The following is a 17,413-nucleotide window of genomic DNA, read 5'->3' as shown; positions in this document are numbered from 1 at the left end:
ATGGAAAAGGCCTCATACTTCTTGCGTTTTCAAAATGTTCCAGAAGAAAAAAATGAGGATTTAGAAGGAAAGATGGTGGAGATTATTGCAGGAATGATACAAAAAGAGCCAGAAGAAATAAAAGGACAATTGGAAGAAACTTATCGTGTACAAACAAATTATATAAGAAGACACAGATTGGCGAGAGAAGTCCATGTTAAATTTTTAAAAAAATCAATCCGAGATGAAGCCTATAAGAAATCTAGAGAAGAAACGGTGATCTATAATGAAAAAGAAATTATAATTTTAAAACAGATACCCCGAAGAGTAAGAAATCTACGACAACAATATCAGTTTTTAACACAACTATTGATCAAATATAAGATAATGTATAGATGGCTGCCAATAGAGGGGATCTTAATTACGTGGGAAGACAAAAAATATAAAATAGACACTCTAGAAAAGGCAAGAGAATTTCATAACACACATTTTAGACTAGAAGTAGAACAGGAAAGCAAGGAGGAAACAGATAGTAAAAGTCAAGAAGAAGAACCAATAGAAACAAATGAAGAAAAAGAAATAAGACAGAGGCAAGAAAAAGAGAGAGAACAGAGAGAAGGTGCAAAACCTAGGGAACGGATGGAAACAAGAAACACAAAAAATACAGATACAATAGGCAATGGATGAACAGATCAAACTCTTTTCGGTAAACATTAATGGCTTAAATGCCCCAAAGAAAAGGAATCAAATTTTCACAAAATTACGAAAATTAGAAGCAGATGTGATATGTCTGCAAGAAGTACACATTCAAAAAGATTATCAAAAAATCCTAGAAAACCCCAAATTAGGAAAACTATATTTATCTCTGGCCCAAAAAAAGAAAAAAGGAGTAGTGATTTACGTAAAAGAAAAAATACAATCTAAACTAGTCTATACCGATGAGCAAGGTAGAGTGGTGATGGTTGAATTAGAAATAGGAAAGAGGAAAATGTTAATTGTAGGGATTTATGCACCTAACCAAAAACTACAGGTTTTTTTTAAAGACCTACATATAAAATTAGCAGAATTAGAATATGATGATATTTGTGTAATAGGGGATTATAATGCAATAGTAAATGCAAAGAAAGACTACAAAACTGGGGGAAAAAAACAAAAGAAAAAAGAAATACTTCCAAAAGAATTCTTTACTATGGCTGAAGAACTAAACTTGGCAGATGTATGGAGGGAAACACATGAAGAAGAGGCCCAATACACCTTTTACTCCCATCCGCATAACTCCTGGTCAAGACTGGATATGGCATGGATGACCCCAAGTATCAAAATAGAAGTAGAAAAAATTGAGATAGGCACAAACCAATGGGCAGACCACAATCCACTATTCATAAATTGGAAAGGGGAAAGAAGACGTAAGAGATGGACAATGAACCAAAGATTATGTAAAGAAAAAGAATTTAATTTGATGTTAGAAAAGGAAGTAAAAATATTCTTCCAGATAAATAAAATAGAGGAAACCTCTTTACAAAACACATGGGATACTTTAAAAGCATATATAAGGGGCCTAGTAATAGCATATACGAGGAAAAAGAATAAAGAGAAGAAAAAACAATTAGATAATTTAGAGAAAGACCTAAAACAAATAGAACAAAAACTCCAGGAAAAGCCCCAGAACAAAACAATAAGAGAAGAATGGGAAATGATTAAGCATAAATTGAATTTGATAAACCAAATAGAACTAGCCCAAAAAATAAAAATGGCGAAACAAAATTATTTTGAATACGCAAATAAAACGGGCAGATGGCTAGCCTATAAACTGAAAAAAGAACAGAAAAAAAGAATGATATACCAATTGAAAGATGATAAAGGAGAAATTCAACATAGTAAAGAGGCCAAAAAAGAAATTATTAAGAAATTTTATGCGAACCTATATAATCAGGGGAAAATAGAGGAAGACAAAATAAAACAGTACATAGGGAAATCAGGAATGCCAAAAATCACAGAAGAACAAAGAATCACTCTCAATAGGCCAATAACCAAACTAGAACTAGATGAAGTACTGAAAAAGCAAAAAAACAATAAAACACCGGGACCCGACGGGCTACCGGTAGAAATATATAAAACAATGCAAGAAGTATTGGGAGAGAATATGTTGCGATTATATAATGAAGCTATGGAGAAAGCCAAAATACCAAATTCATGGACAGAAGCCATAATAACAATCATTCCAAAAGAAGACACAGATCTCCAGTTAATACAAAACTATAGACCTATTTCATTATTGAATGCCGACTACAAAATATTTGCAGCAATCTTGGCAGAAAGGATTAAATTAGTATTAAATACATATATACACCCAGACCAAAATGGATTTCTGCCGGGACGCCAAATAAAGAACAACATGAGAATAATACTTAATGCTTTAGAATATTATGAATCATACCCGGAGAAGCAGGCAGCATTGGTTTTTCTTGATGCCCAAAAGGCCTTCGATAACCAAAATTGGAAATTTATGATTGAACAACTACAAAATATGCAAATTGGGGAAAAATTTGGGAAAATTATAGCAGAAATCTATACCAAGCAATCAGCAAGGATAATTATGAATGATGACATAACAGACAAATTTAATATAACAAAAGGAGTCAGACAAGGCTGTCCACTTTCCCCCTTACTATATATTCTATCATTGGAAATCCTGTTGAAAAAAATTAGAGAAGACCAAGGAATTGAAGGTTTAAGGATTAATAGAGAAGAATACAAAGTTCAAGCCTTTGCTGATGACTTAGTGTTTTTGACAGAAAATCCTATGGAATCTATACCTAATTTGTTCCAAAAAATAGAAGAATTTGGAGAAGTGGCTGGACTAAAAATCAATAAAAGTAAATCAAAGCTAATTGTTAAAAACCTTACGGAAATCCAAACAAAAGATTTGACAGATAATATACAAATTCAAACAACAAAAAAATAAAATATCTAGGAATCTGCTTATCTACAAGAACATCAGCAATTAAAGAAAACAATTATGATAAATTACTAGAACAAACAAAGAAAGACTTAGAAAAATGGGAAAATTTACACATTTCATTCCTAGGAAGAATTTCGGCCATCAAAATGACTATATTACCTAAATTTTTATATTTGTTTCAGGTCACCCCAATTAAAATAGATAAACCGTTTTTTGAAAAGCTGAATAAAATAACATCTAAATTTATATGGCAAGGGAAAAGGCCACGAATAAAATTTAAACTGCTTCAGGATACAAAAGATAGAGGAGGAGCTGCACTCCCTGACTGGGAGATATACTACCAAGCAGCAGTACTATCGTGGGTCAAAGATTGGATAGAATTAAAGGACTCTAGAATTTTAACAATTGAGGGACACGAACTTCAAACTGGCTGGCACTCCTTTATGTGGGATGAGAAATACAAAACACAGTCATATTTTAAAACACATACAATAAGGAACTCACTATTACAAATTTGGCTTAAAATTAAAAAACAACATTATATGAAGATACCAAATTGGCTAGCACTGGCTGAATCAATTAGGCACCCAAACTTAACAGATAAGACAAAAATAATTAGATATAAAGATATAATTGACTTTCAAGGCAAACTAAAGACAAAACAACAATTGGAGATAGATTTACACAGAGGAATAGACTGGTGGATTTACACTCAAATACAATCCAAATATAGAGAACATATAAAAACATATGAAATTTATAATCAAAAACAAGAAATAGATAAAATTATATTAGATTCAGAAAATAAATTAATTAGTAGAATTTATAAATTTCTCCTACGCTATAAATTGGAAGAAGAGACAGTCAAAGAAACGATGATCAAGTGGGCTCAAAATATCAAACACACAATACCTTTGGAAAAATAGGAAAAGTTCTGGCAGGTAAACCTAAAGTTAACGAAAGCAACGGCGTACAAGGAAAACCAACTGAAAATGTTTTATCGGTAGCATATGTCCCCAACCAGATTGGCAAAAATACAACCTAAAAATAGCCCAATTTGTTGGAAGTGCAAAAAGGCACAAGGGACTTTCTATCATTTATGGTGGACGTGCCCGGCAGCAAAGAAATTTTGGTCTAACATCAAAAAATGGTTGGAACAAATAACAAAAACACAGATTGAAAAAGAACCAGAAACATTTTTATTAGGAATATTTAACAAATCATACCCTAAGGATATCAAATATCTTACAATCCACATATTAACTGCTGCAAGAATAACCTACGCAAGAAATTGGAAACAAGAAAAAATACCAAGTGAAACAGAAGTAATAGGGAAAATTTTAGAATGCGCTGAAATGGATAGGTTAACCAAAGAATTACAAGAAAAAGAAGAATCAGACTATTATAAAATATGGAATAATTGGTATAATTGGTTAAAAATTAGAAATATACAAAAAATATAGGGGATATATTACCGATTGATACATATATATGTAATAAAAAATATTATTAGATTAAAGAGAGGTGAAGGAATATATTATAAGTAGAATTGTAGAACGTCACTCTGAAAAAATGCTTAAGAAGAAATTACACTCTTTTTGTGTATATGTTGTATAAATGTTTGTTGTGTATATGTTACGTATGTCTTTTTTAATATTTATATTCAATAAAAACTATTTTAAAAAAAAGTGTGAGGACCAGTCAAAAATAACTTTTTCAGCCCTCTGAGTAGTCCATATGCACAAAAGGATTACCCAGAAGGCTGAAAAAAGTGATTTCTGACTGGTCCTCACACTTTTGACCGGTCTTCGCACTTATGACTGGTCATCATTTATGCCCATTGTAGCATTCTTAACAACCGTGTCACTCATTTCACAACTGCTTCTCTTCACCATGGTGACAAGATAGGGCAAAAACGTAAAATGTGAGGACAGTTGTAAGTTCGAGGACTGGTCAAAAGTGCGAGGACCAGTCAGAAATAACTTTTTCAGCCCTCTGAGTAGTCCACATGCATAAAAGGATACAGCAATAGAGAGGGATGAAGGAAGGGAAGGGAAATTAGAATAGGAGTGAGGGTAAGAGAGGGAGGAAGAGAGGAGGAGGAGGAGAAAGGAAGAGGAAGTAAGGAGGAAAAGAAGAGGGGGAGGAAGAGAAAGTAAGAAGGAAAGAAAAGAGAGAGGTGGTAGGTTTGAGGAGAAAGATTGCTGAACAATAAAAAAGATGAAAGGGAAGAAAGCCAACCCCAAACAAATATAAAGATATTAAGATAAAGAATGAATTGTTAAACTTTAAAGAATAAAAGAGAACAAATATGAATAAATAACAATAATTAGAAACACATATACAAACATACAATATATTTTCTTTGAACAGAGTATTTGGCCGGTTCACAAATTTAAACAGTGTTTAGTCATTTCAATTAAATTTACAATTTCTATATTTCCTTTTTGCCATATTTATTCCTCATCTATTTTTGTAAAAAACCAATATTACCCTTCATCCTCATCTCTAATCTTAATCAAAGAGCCTTGATCGTACAGTGGTCTAAGCACCCTGTTATTAACACAGCTGCCTGCAATTACTGCTGGTTCCATAAATATCTGAGATATTACCTTGCTCTATAATATATTTAGTTGCCCTCCTCTGGAATCACTAACTTAAGGATATTGTCCATGCCTGTTTTCTATCTGCATGGCCAATCAAGTGTGATACCTAGATAGTTACAAGAGGGGCATTACTCCATTTGTTGGCATTAATTTCCCATCTTTTTTTACATTATCTTCAAATTCACAAATCTGCTGCCATTTAGTAGTTTGAAAAATGCAGGTAGTCCTCAACGTACGACCACAATTGAGCCCAAAATTTCTCTTGCTAAGCAAGACAGTTTTTAAGAGACTTTTGCTCCATTTTACAATCTTTCTTGCCACAGTTGTTTAGCCTTGGTAGTTCAGCAGACTAAAAGCATTGTGATTAACACCAGCTGTCTGCAATTACTGTAAGTTCGAATCTCACCAGGCTCAAGGTTGACTCAGCCTTCCATCCTTTCTAAGGTAGGTGAAATGAGGACCCAGTTTGTGGGGGCAATAAGCTGACTTTGTATAAATATACAAAAGTATGAAGGCTATTGCTTAACGCATTGTAAACCGCCCTGAGTCTCCGGAGAAGGGCGGCATATAAATCAAATTAAAAAAAATAAATTCAATTTTTCCCTTCTATTCTATATTATACCCCTTCCCATTGTCATCTATTTTTATATCCATCCTCACATTGGTTAATTATGAAATATTACGGTTGTTTAATATAAATTCAACATTTTAATATAAATCAGTAATATAACTACCTTTTTTGTATATTAATCAATATGAACATGAATATTCCAATTATTTCCATGCAATCCAATTTCTTACAAATCAATTAATTATATTTACCAATAATAATAAACCAAATAATTTCCCCCATATATTCCTCCAAACCACAACTTAACCATTTCTGCTTTCAACACAATATACAATTAATAGTATCTCAATTATTACAATTCCCTAGTTAAATAGAGCTTTTTTTCTTTTGTGTTTTAAAATCTTGAACTCTCCTCTTTTCCCCTAAATTTCCCATTGTTTGCACCTACCTTTTTTGGTGAGGAAAAAGAAAAGAAATCTGCCTGCCTAATTTTCCAACATTGCAGCAACAGCAAAGCCAACAGCCTGCTTTACTTTCAGTTTCGTTTTTCAGCATAGCTAGGGGGAAAAAAATCTGCTCCAGCAAGCAGCAGAGCCCTGAGCAAAACAGCTGAGAGCAAATCAGCTGAGAGTCGGGAGCCGATCTAATCAAGGGCTAATTAGCCTATGCTGAAGTTCCACGGGCCAATAAAATTACAAAAAAACACTGAACCGTTTGTTAAATTGCTGGCTCACCCCTCGCCCACCACTATTTATTGGCAATAAATAGTGGTGCGGGGGGGGTGGGGCAAGGGGCGGGGCGAGCCAGCAATTTAACAAACGGTTCAGCCGAACCCCCTAGAACCGGCAGAATCCCACCACTGCCGATACAGTATCTTCTCTTGTATCTTTGTTGCGAGTTTGAATAAAATCCTTCTTGAAAAACCCTTCCATTCTTTCCACTATCACGGAGGTAAATGATTCTAAAATTTCTTTAAAGAGATCCACAGTCAGTATTTGTGTATTTACTGATGTATAGAGTGATAAGCCTTCATCACTTTCAAAAAAGCCAGCCATTTTCCCCCTCCCAATAAAACTTTCACTTTATACTTTTCCAGCAATTAAATCAATTATTCCAGTCCTTAAGTGGTACAAGTCTTTTTTTTTAGAGATAATTTTTAAATCCTTCTCCTTTAAGATAGAATCCTCTTCTTTTAAACAGGGGCTTTCAACACAGCATAATACTTTGTATCTAACTTTCATTTCTTCATGCCCTGTTAGAATCAAACGCCATCTTACTTTCTCTTTCTCCCATAGAAATTCAGAGGGAAGTGATAAACTTTCCGGAGTTAAAGTTTAGTACCTGCAATTTTAGTTTCTCCTGTATTTGCTCTGCCAGCTTTCAAGTCCAAAATCTTTTTTTTTTTTTGAAATTGAGTTGCTGGGGTGGTCGTGGCGTCTGGTTCTGCTTGAAGCAGAAACATCCCGGGTCCGGAGCAATGACGGGCTTCCCGGGGAGCTCTCACCCTTTAAGCCCCAGATTTAAAAAGAAACCTGGGGCTCTTGGGGAGCTCTACCCACACCCGTCAGCTCTCTTTCCCCCCTTCTCCCAGGGTGAAAGTTTTCAAGCTGCTAGACAGCTGATTTTCGCTATTCTAGCGACTCTAACGGAGTCACAGGGCTGGCGCTCACCAAGGAGCGTCTTTTGGCGCCGGCGGAGCCACCGGAAGTCTTTAGAATTCCTTTTAAAGGTCTGGAGGGCATGCGTTCTCCCTCAGATCCAGATGTGTCACCATCACTAGATGGATTTTCTGACTCATCTATTATTTGTTTGTCCAAATTACGATTAGTACCAGGAGACAATATCTCAGCATGAATCCTGCTCCAATTTGTACTCTCATGAAAAGTGGCTGACCTTGAAATTACAATTTTTCCGTTTGATTCCACAAACCTAAATGCTTTAGATCCAGATTCGTATCCAACGAACCTTAATTTTGTGGAAATTTAATCCCTCTTCTTTCTAATTTCCTTGGGGATGTGGACATCTGCCATAACTCCAAATACATGGAGATGTGTTAATTTTGGCTTATGGCCATACACTACCTCATATGGTGTCTTCTGCACCACACTGGACCATACCCGGTTAAGAGTGTAGTTTGAATACAAAGCAGCTTCTGCCCAATGTGAGTAATCTAGATCAGCATCCTCAATTGCACACCTCATCATTTGTTGCAGTACATCATTTCTCCTCTCTACCATTCCATTTTGAAAAGGAGCGGTACGCAAATGTCCTATGCCCTTCTCTTTCAGCCAATCAGAGAACTGAGCTGAGTTGAATTCAGTTCCTCTGTCGGTCAAGATCTTCTGGATGTTGACCTTGAGCTGATTTTCAACCAGACTGCAGAACTCCTTAAATTTAGACAAGGCCTGATTCTTGGATTTGATGGGATAGACAAATCCGAACTTGCTATGGTCATCAACAATTGTTAAGAAGTAATGATTCTTACCAATGGAGGGTTTCAAAGGTCCCACCAAGTCCATGTGCACCAACTGGAATATGTGTTCAGAATCCTCTCAGATTTTCTGGGGTTTGTCTTCACCTTGGATTTTGCACTCCTGCAAATTGAACAATCTAAAAAAATATTACAGTCTTTAATATTTATCCCCTTTGAGCACTCAGGCGCTTTCTGCACCACAGGGAAACTCAAATGACCCATCCTGCGATGCATGAGGTGAGCACACTCATCATGTAGTGGCTTGCCAATATATATTGCATTGGCATCCTTGGGCCTTTCATTACCTTTCTTCAGATTGAAGCTTACACACTTTTTACATTTTGAATCATTTTTACCATTGTATCTGTAACCCCTCTTTTCTTGGGTACACTCAGTCTCATCATCTGATTCAGGCTTAGATCCATCATCACCATTAGAATCAGTGACCTGGTTGCTGGCATCATATTCATTATCTCTTATAATTGGTGAGTAGTAAGGCAGACCATTAATTTTTAAAACTTCCCCAATTACTTTCTTATCATTTGTGACAATGGCAGTACCTTTTGTAAATAGTACCTTTATCTTAGATTTTTTGCTTATTTTTACTGTGCTGAGCAAATTATTATTAATTTCAGGTACATATAGAACTCCATTTACTTTCACAATCCTGGGGATGAATACCTTTCCAATTCCAGTTACCTTAGCCCTTATGCCATTTGCAACCTTGACCATAGAATTATGGTTGTTTTAATTCACAAAACAGTTTTCTGTCACTCACAATGTGTTTACTGTCCAACAGCCACAGTTGTTCACATTGTTTCTTTGATATTTTAGATTCGGCAGTCTCTATCACAGTAGCAAAATTACCATTAAGGTTGAATCTGTCCCTTTTTACAACTTTCTTTGACCATTTACCCCTTCTCTGGCTGGAAGGTTTATCTTGTGGCTGTCTATGTGGTGTAGGTGATCTTCTTCTGTACCTGTCACCAGAAGATGCCCTTTGACATGCCCTGGCGTTGGCATTAAGCGGGCAGTCTCTTTTGTAATGATCCCTGGATCCACAATTAAAACATTCACCAACAGTGTTTACCCATTCAGGACTATTAGACCTCCTTGTTGATCTTTCTTTCCTGTGGAAGGCCGCCCTGTCTTTTCTCAGATTGTCCTCTGCAATAAGTTTACCAGACAGGACTTCCAGGGACATACCCTCATAGCTGGTGTTATCCAATTGAAAAATAAAATTATTCCAGCTAGAGTCTAATGAATTAATAATTATGCTTATTAAGCTCTGTTCTGACACAGGCTCCCCTCTTAAAATTAATTCCTCCCTCATTTTATTGAGCTCACAAAGATGCTCATTCATATCCACCCCTGCCCTCAATTTAGCAGAATGAAATTCTCTGGAAATCCTGCTAGTTGTAATAGAATTCTTACAACAAAACAAATTAAATAATTTTTCCCATACTTCACTTATAGTTAAATTATATGGAATACTAGGATACAATGCTGGGTTAATAGTTAATAATAAAATACAGAAAGCCTTATGATGCAACAAATCAATTTCCAGAGTACATGGCTTAGAGGGAGGTTCTAATAATAAAGACAATACATTTTCTTTCATTAGAATTACTTGTACCCCTTTCACCCATTTCTTTAAATTCTTTCCGTTTAAATTTAATCTTTTAAAATCAGTCGGCAATACACTTGTATTTGAAGACAATGGAAAAGATAGCTGTTGCTGTCCATGGTGCTGCAATTCCTTAAAGGAATAGAACGGCATAGGTATAGAAGCAGCCAGCTTGAATCCCATTGGCCGGCTGTTTGACAGTTGCTCCTCCTTTGTGGGAGTGGTTGAGACACTGAACTGCGTAGGCGCGCGGCTCATTTTCTTTGGGACGCTGAGGAGTGAAAATCTCTTTGTCTGCTCCTCAGCAGAAGGCCTCGGGCCTGCCGCTGGGACCTCAGCCTCAGCTGTAGTTGTCCCGGAAATGGCCCCGAAGACTGGATATGCTGCAGAAGAGTCCGCCATTATGGAAGTAGGTAAGTAGCGGGCCGTAGTCATCAGAAGGGTGTTGAGTTGGGCTGCTTTTGCATTGTAGTTGTGAGGGAGCTGGAAGTTGGATCCGAAGGCCGCTGTCAATATTTTGACTGCCTCTTCTATCTCAACCTTGGTAGGTGAGCTTCTTGTCATTTTTGCTTGGGCCGCCATAACCAGGCTGGTTACCTGGGCCCAGACCCATTTGGCCAGTGCCGGTGTCATGCTCGGCACAGCTGGGACCAGCGGTGTCGCTGATGCCGGCAGAGCTAGCTCTTCAGCTGGCTGTTTGCTTGTGTCACCGCAGCATTATATGCTGCCAATTGTGTGTCTTCAATGCTGGTGCCCGTTTGGCATTGCAGGTTGCCGGTAGCTGACAGTTTGACATGTGATGCCATTTTATTTTGTCCAGTTTCAATTAGGAACTGGCTTGGTGCCATTTTTGTTATTTGAAGTAGTGCAGTGAGATCTGCCACCGGGTCTTTGCTTGATGCCTGCAAGCCGAATGCTTGTAATATTGCAGACCTCATTTCTTCCATGTCTACAGAATTTAAATTTGATGCCAGAAGTGGCGTCCTTTTTCTCTCAACATCTGCAGGCGGATTGCTGTCACTCGCGATGGCGAGGCTTTCTAGAACCAGCATATTTTCTTTCTTTTTAAAAAATTTTTTTATTTATTTATTTACAGCAAAATATTTATTCACACACAGATCACGACGGGAACTTTACACAATATATTAACTTCAGTCAAGATATACAAATAAAAAATAAAATCTATACTAACCTTATCCTTTTTTTATTCTATTATTCAACCAGGTATACCATTGGTCCCAACATCGAAAATATACGGAGTCCTTTTGATCTCTCAAAATTTTTGTTAACCTGTCAGCTTCCGCATATTCGATAATTTTTCCCAGATTCAAATCTTCAGCTGGTAGGTCTTTCCCCTTCCAATGTTGAGCAAAACATATTCTTGCTGCGGTTGTGATATATGTAATCAGACACCATATATTCGTGCCTATTTTATCTGGCCTAATATTTAATAAATAATATTCTGGTTTCAATTGTAATTTATATCCCGTGATTTCTAATATCCACCTCTGTATAAGTCTCCAAATTTCGATTGCTTTAGGGAAGGTCCACCATACATGATAATAAGTACCTATCTCCCCACACTTCCAACAATTTGGGGAGAGTCCTGGAAACATTCTGGCTAATCGAGCAGGAGGGAGATGCCATCTATACACCATCTTATACAAGTTTTCTTTGTAAGTGGTTGCCATCAGAAATTTCAATTGTTTCGTCCAAATTTCTTCCCATTTTATCAATTCAATTGAGTAACCAGTATTTCTCCTCCAGGCAATCATTGAATCTTTAACAATCTCATCCCCTATCCAATAAGTTATTAAGAATTTATAGATCTTAGATAATATTCTTTCCTCCTTTCCTAATATAATACTATCTATTTCTTGCTGGGTCATATCTATACCACTTTTTTCCTTGTCTTTCTTATATTTAGAGCTGATCTGGGCATAGGACCACCAATCCAATTTTATTCCTTGAAGCTCTAACTCAGTTCTTGTTTTTAAGTAGCCTTGGGCATCCAACAATTCCCGATAGGATAGGTGTTTTTCTTTATTGTAAAGCGAACTATATGTTGTAGCTTCTAATGGGACCAACCAAGAAGGAGTCGAAAAGTAGAGTTTACCCTTAACTTTCCTCCATGTATCAATTAGGATATTCCTTACATAATGTCCTGCAAAACTCATATGTTTTTTAACCTTATCTTGCCAAAGAAAATAGTGCCAACCCTGTTGTAGCCCTGAACCTTCCAGAATCAACAACTGTCTTCTTCTCAGCAGGATCCATTCCCTTACCCAAACTAAATTTGCAGCCTGATAATAATATTCCCATTTTGGTAAGCCAAATCCCCCTCTTTCTTTCACCTCTTGAAGCATTTTAAGTTTAATTCTGGGCTTTTTATTTTGCCAGATAAATTTAAGGACACATTGATTTAACTTTTTGAAAAAGTTATTATCTAGTCTAGCTGGTGCTGTATAAAACAGATATGTCCATTTTGGGAGGATATAGGATTTTATAATCGCGATCCTACCTAATAGAGATGTCTGAAGGTTCTTCCATTTCTCTAAATCCTGTTCTGTTCGTTGGAGTAATTTCAAATAATTATCTTCTTTAATTGTTGTGCATTTAGCTGATAATATAATACCTAGATATTGTAATTTATTGACAATTTAGAATCCCAAATTCGCTTCTAATTCCTTCCCCTGCTTTGTTGTCAAATTTTTAATGATAACCTTAGTTTTTTCCTTGTTTACTTTTAAGCCCGCTACATTTCCATACTTTCCTAACTCATAAATCAAATTCGGACCTGATAAAATGGGGTCTTCCAATATAAATACTAGGTCATCAGCGTATGCTTGTACCTTATATTGTTGGTTTTTAATATGCAATCCTTTTATCCCCAAATTACACCTAATTTCTCTCAATAAAGGTTCTAATGTTAAAATAAATAGCAACGGAGAGAGCGGGCACCCCTGTCTAGTTCCTTTCTCAATGCAGATTTGTTCAGAAACATCTCCATTAATTAGAATTTTAGCAGACTGCTTCGAATAGATTGAATGAATTGCCTGAATAAACCTTTCCCCAAATTGCATGTGTTGTAATAAACCCACTAAAAAACTCCAACTCACTTGATCAAAGGCCTTTTGCGCATCCACAAAGACCAAAGCCAATTGTTTATCAATATGGGTTTCATAATGTTCCAAGACGTTCATAATTATTCTCACATTATCTCTAATCTGCCTACAAGGTAGGAAACCGTTTTGATCTTCATGTATAAATTGACTTAGAAAGCCTTTTAATCTTTCTGCTAGTACTGCCACAAATAATTTGTAATCTGCATTAAGGAGCGAAATAGGTCTATAATTCTGGATCAGGGATAAGTCACTGCTTTCCTTCGGCAAGAGGGTTATTAATGCTTCTGACCAGGAATTCGGAATCTGTCCCTCCCGGATTACCCCATTAAATAGTTCTGTCATATAAGGGCTTAAGACTTCCCAAAGTGCCTTATAATATTCTATTGGGAGGCCATCTGTACCGGGAGTCTTTCCTGTTTTTTGTTTTCCCATAACCCTTTCAATTTCCCCTTTGGTTATCTCCCTGTCCAGTATTTCCCTAGACATATCCGATATTTTGGGTAGATCAGATTCTTCTAAATATTTCTTTATTTCCTGCTCAGACTTATCCTCTTTTCTATATAGATGGGTATAAAATTTCTGCGCTATTCTTTTCTTCCCTTCTTCCCCTGTAATCCATTCACCATTCCCATCTCTCAAATTATGAATTCTACTCCTTTCCTTTTCTTTTTTTAATCGGTATGTGAGCCATCTTCCCTGTTTATTTGCGTTTTCAAATTGTCGTTGTTTCATCCACCTAATTTTTTTTTCTAAGTCCTCTTGGTCTAATAAGTTAATTTGATGTCGTACTAATTTCAAATTCATATTGAGTTCTCTATTGTTTGGGTCCTGTTGCAACATAGCCTCACTTTTTGTCAAGTCTTCTAATAATTTATCTTGTTTAGCCCTCTCCTTCTTCCGTTTCCCAGCTATATAGTTTATCACTAAACCCTGAAACACTGCTTTAGCTGTTTCCCAGACATTTAAAAAGTTCGCATCTTCCTTATTATTTTCCTGAAAGAAAAAATCCATCTCCTCCTTTAAATAACTTAAGAATTGTTCATCTTTGAGGACCCTTACATCCATTCTCCACCTGGGCCTTATTTTCAAACCTCCCCATGTTATCCATAGTGGATTATGGTCTGCCCACTCATTGATACCTATTTCTACTTTCTGTGTTCCCTGCCTCAGTTCCCCCGACATCCAAACCGCATCTATCCGCGACCAAGATGAGTGCCTGGCTGAGAAATATGTGTACTGTCTATCTTCCAGATGTTTTTCCCTCCAAATGTCTCTAAGTTCAAATTCCTCTTGTATTTGATGGCAGATAGTAGGCAATCTTTTCTTTGCTGATCTTTTTTCCCTCCTGATTCTTATTTCCGGATATATAATCTTTATCCTTATCATCTATGGCGTTGAAGTCCCTCACTATACAAATATGTGAGTAATCAAATTCTACCACTTTACTATAAAGATTCTGAAAAAAAACTTTTTGGTTCCCATTAGGTGCATAAATACAAACCAATAGGCATTTTTTACCACAAATTTCTACTTCGATCATCAAAAGTCTCCCTTCTTCATCTGCAAAAATTAGTCTTGAGTTTATATGAACATAAATTGCTACTCCTCTTTTGAACATAAATTGCTACTCCTCTTTTTTTAGTTTCCGCTAAAGATGTATATAATTGACCCAATTTGGTATGATTCAGTAAATAAAGATGATCTCTTTTCACGTGTACTTCTTGAAGGCATATAATATTCAAACATGCTTTTATTAATTTATCTTTTTTCTCTTATTCAGGCTATTCAGCCCATTGATGTTAACTGACAATAATTGAATTTCCTCCCCCATCCCTTCTCCCTTCTGTTGCCCTTACTTGCCTTCTACTTGGAGTTTCTTTTTTGTTTGTCTTGTTTCTCTCTGGTTTAGTCCCTCGGCTCCTATTTCTGCCTGTATCTGCATCTGTCCTCTTCCTTTCTTTCTCCTACCTAGCTGTTCTGGTTCCCCTCTCTCTTCCTCCTCTAATAATTCTTCCCCACTCTTCCCCTCTGACTCTTCTCCCACATCCGCCTCTAAAGGGTTCAAATATCTTATAAAAAAGTCTCTGGCATCTCTAAGGTTATCAATTCTCACTTTTTTAGGAGCCCAAGTAAATTGTAACCCTTCCGGTAATAGCCACCTGTATAATACTTTGTGTTTTCTTAATTGAGTGGTTAAGAAATGATAGTTTCATTGTATTTCCCGTACCCGTCTGGGGAGTTGCTTCAGTATTATCAATTGTTTGTCCTTATATGTCACCGTTTTGTCTCTGGACTTCAAAATCACTTCTTCCCTAAGATAAATGTGGATTTCTACATAGAGGATAACTTAGGGACAATATGAGAATTGTTTTGGATATAATGGAGTAAGTCTAATACCAAATAAGAAACCAGTAGCTCTGATCTTTTCGGATGCTGAAAAAGCCTTCAAAAATTTGAACTGGGATTTTATGTTCAGAGTTGTGGAAGATATGGCCTTTCGGGATAATTCTCTTGGAGGAATTAAATCTATTTATACATCCCAGAAAGAACAAGTTACTAGTTTTGATACTACAAGAACTCCAGAATGGTATAGAACTGAAGCATTTGGGCATATTAGTTGGTTTTAAAATTAATCAAAAGAAGAGAAAGATGTTCACGATAAAATAATAGAAAAAAGAATTTAAAAAATAGAGAAGGGGTCACACTGACCAATAGGAATTGCATGTTGTTTTAGAAAATATGTTAAAATATGGAATGATGTTACAAAAGACTTAGCGAGATAGAGCAAATTATTGTTGTTATTGGGTAGACTTTTTGTTATTAAGATGAATGTCTTATTCAGGATATTATTTTTATTTCAAACTATACTGATGTTGTCAATTGTTTTATCATTAAAACATAAAATTTCATTATAATAATTTCTACAACAATGTGTTAAATGGAAAATACTCTTCTTTATATAATTTCATTGTTTAGGGTATGCAAATTATTCCTTTGCTATCATCAGTGCTCCATGATGAATCCCAGTGGGAGAAACCTCATGAATTCTACCCTGAGCATTTTCTTGACTCTGAAGGAAAATTTGTGAAGAGGGATGCATTCATGCCTTTCTCTGCAGGTAACATCACTCTGTATATGTGAAAAGCTATCCTGGAAAGAGTTTCAGTGCAACAGGATAGTTAGGAAGATTCATTATTTCCTTTAAGATTATAATTATTCCTTTGAGGCAATGTGACTATGGAAAGCCATGTAAAATAGTTTAAGAAGCCAAAAAAACTCACCTTTTTTGCCATCTATGTTTTCTTCCAGGTCAGAGAGTATGTGCTGGGGAGACCCTTGCCAAAATGGAGCTCTTCCTTTTCTTTACCAACCTCCTCCAGAGATTTACCTTCCAGCCACCTTCAGGAACATCTAAAGATGATCTGGACCTGACTCCTGCTCTTGGACTTACCACCCCTCCCATGCCTTACAAGACCTGTGCTGTGTTATCTTGATCTGACAGGAAAAAAACTCATAATAAGTTGTTTTCTCACCTTTTAAATAGCTCTATTTTGAAAGACAGGCAAAATCTGACAATCCAATTCCATATTACATTATATTCATTATATTTATTTTATTTGAATTCCACCTTTATTATTTTTAAAAATAACTCAAGGAAGTGAACATATCCAATACACTATCCTACCCTTATTTTCCCAAAGCTCTTTGGGCTAAGAGGAGAGACTGGCCCAGAGTCACCCCAGCTAGAACTCAGAGTTTCCTGGTTATTAACCCAAAGTCACCCAGCTGGATTTCATTGCTAAAGTGGGACCTGAACTCACAATCTCCTGTTTTCTAGGCTGGTGTCTCAACCACTAGACCAAACTATCTATTCTTTAAGTTTCATGTGTTGCCTAAAAGATGAATAGCAGTAATCTATAGAAACATAAAATATAGGTTCTGATAGGGAAGAACAGTGGGAAATCATGAAAAGCAAAGTGCTTTGTATCATATTACTTAATTTTTCTTTTGGGGCCATTTGTTTCCTTTGGCTTTTACTATTTTTTCTCCTTTCTGTTTCTGGTTAGAAA

The 17,413-nt window shown here is 36.1% G+C and overlaps 1 protein-coding gene across 2 annotated transcripts in view; it reads left to right on the top strand.

Annotated features, from left to right (window-relative positions):
* Nucleotides 1–16,954, top strand: part of LOC117659809 (cytochrome P450 2K1-like) — a 45,706-nt gene extending 28,752 nt beyond the window's left edge. For both annotated transcript variants that reach the window (XM_060689364.2, XM_087882245.1), the window contains exons 8-9: nucleotides 16,320–16,461; nucleotides 16,653–16,954. In XM_060689364.2, coding sequence (XP_060545347.2) covers nucleotides 16,320–16,461; nucleotides 16,653–16,837 — 327 coding nt within the window. In that variant the 3' untranslated portion in view covers nucleotides 16,838–16,954. The remainder of the gene's footprint in view (nucleotides 1–16,319; nucleotides 16,462–16,652) is intronic.
* Nucleotides 16,955–17,413: the final 459 nt, after the last annotated feature.

The sequence above is a fragment of the Pantherophis guttatus genome, chromosome 1, assembly GCF_059756535.1.
Source record: "Pantherophis guttatus breed Tessera chromosome 1, ASM5975653v1, whole genome shotgun sequence".
Taxonomy (NCBI): Eukaryota; Metazoa; Chordata; class Lepidosauria; order Squamata; family Colubridae; genus Pantherophis; species Pantherophis guttatus.
The sequence above is the reverse complement of the archived record's forward strand: the minus strand, read 5'-3'. Positions and strand labels throughout refer to the sequence as shown.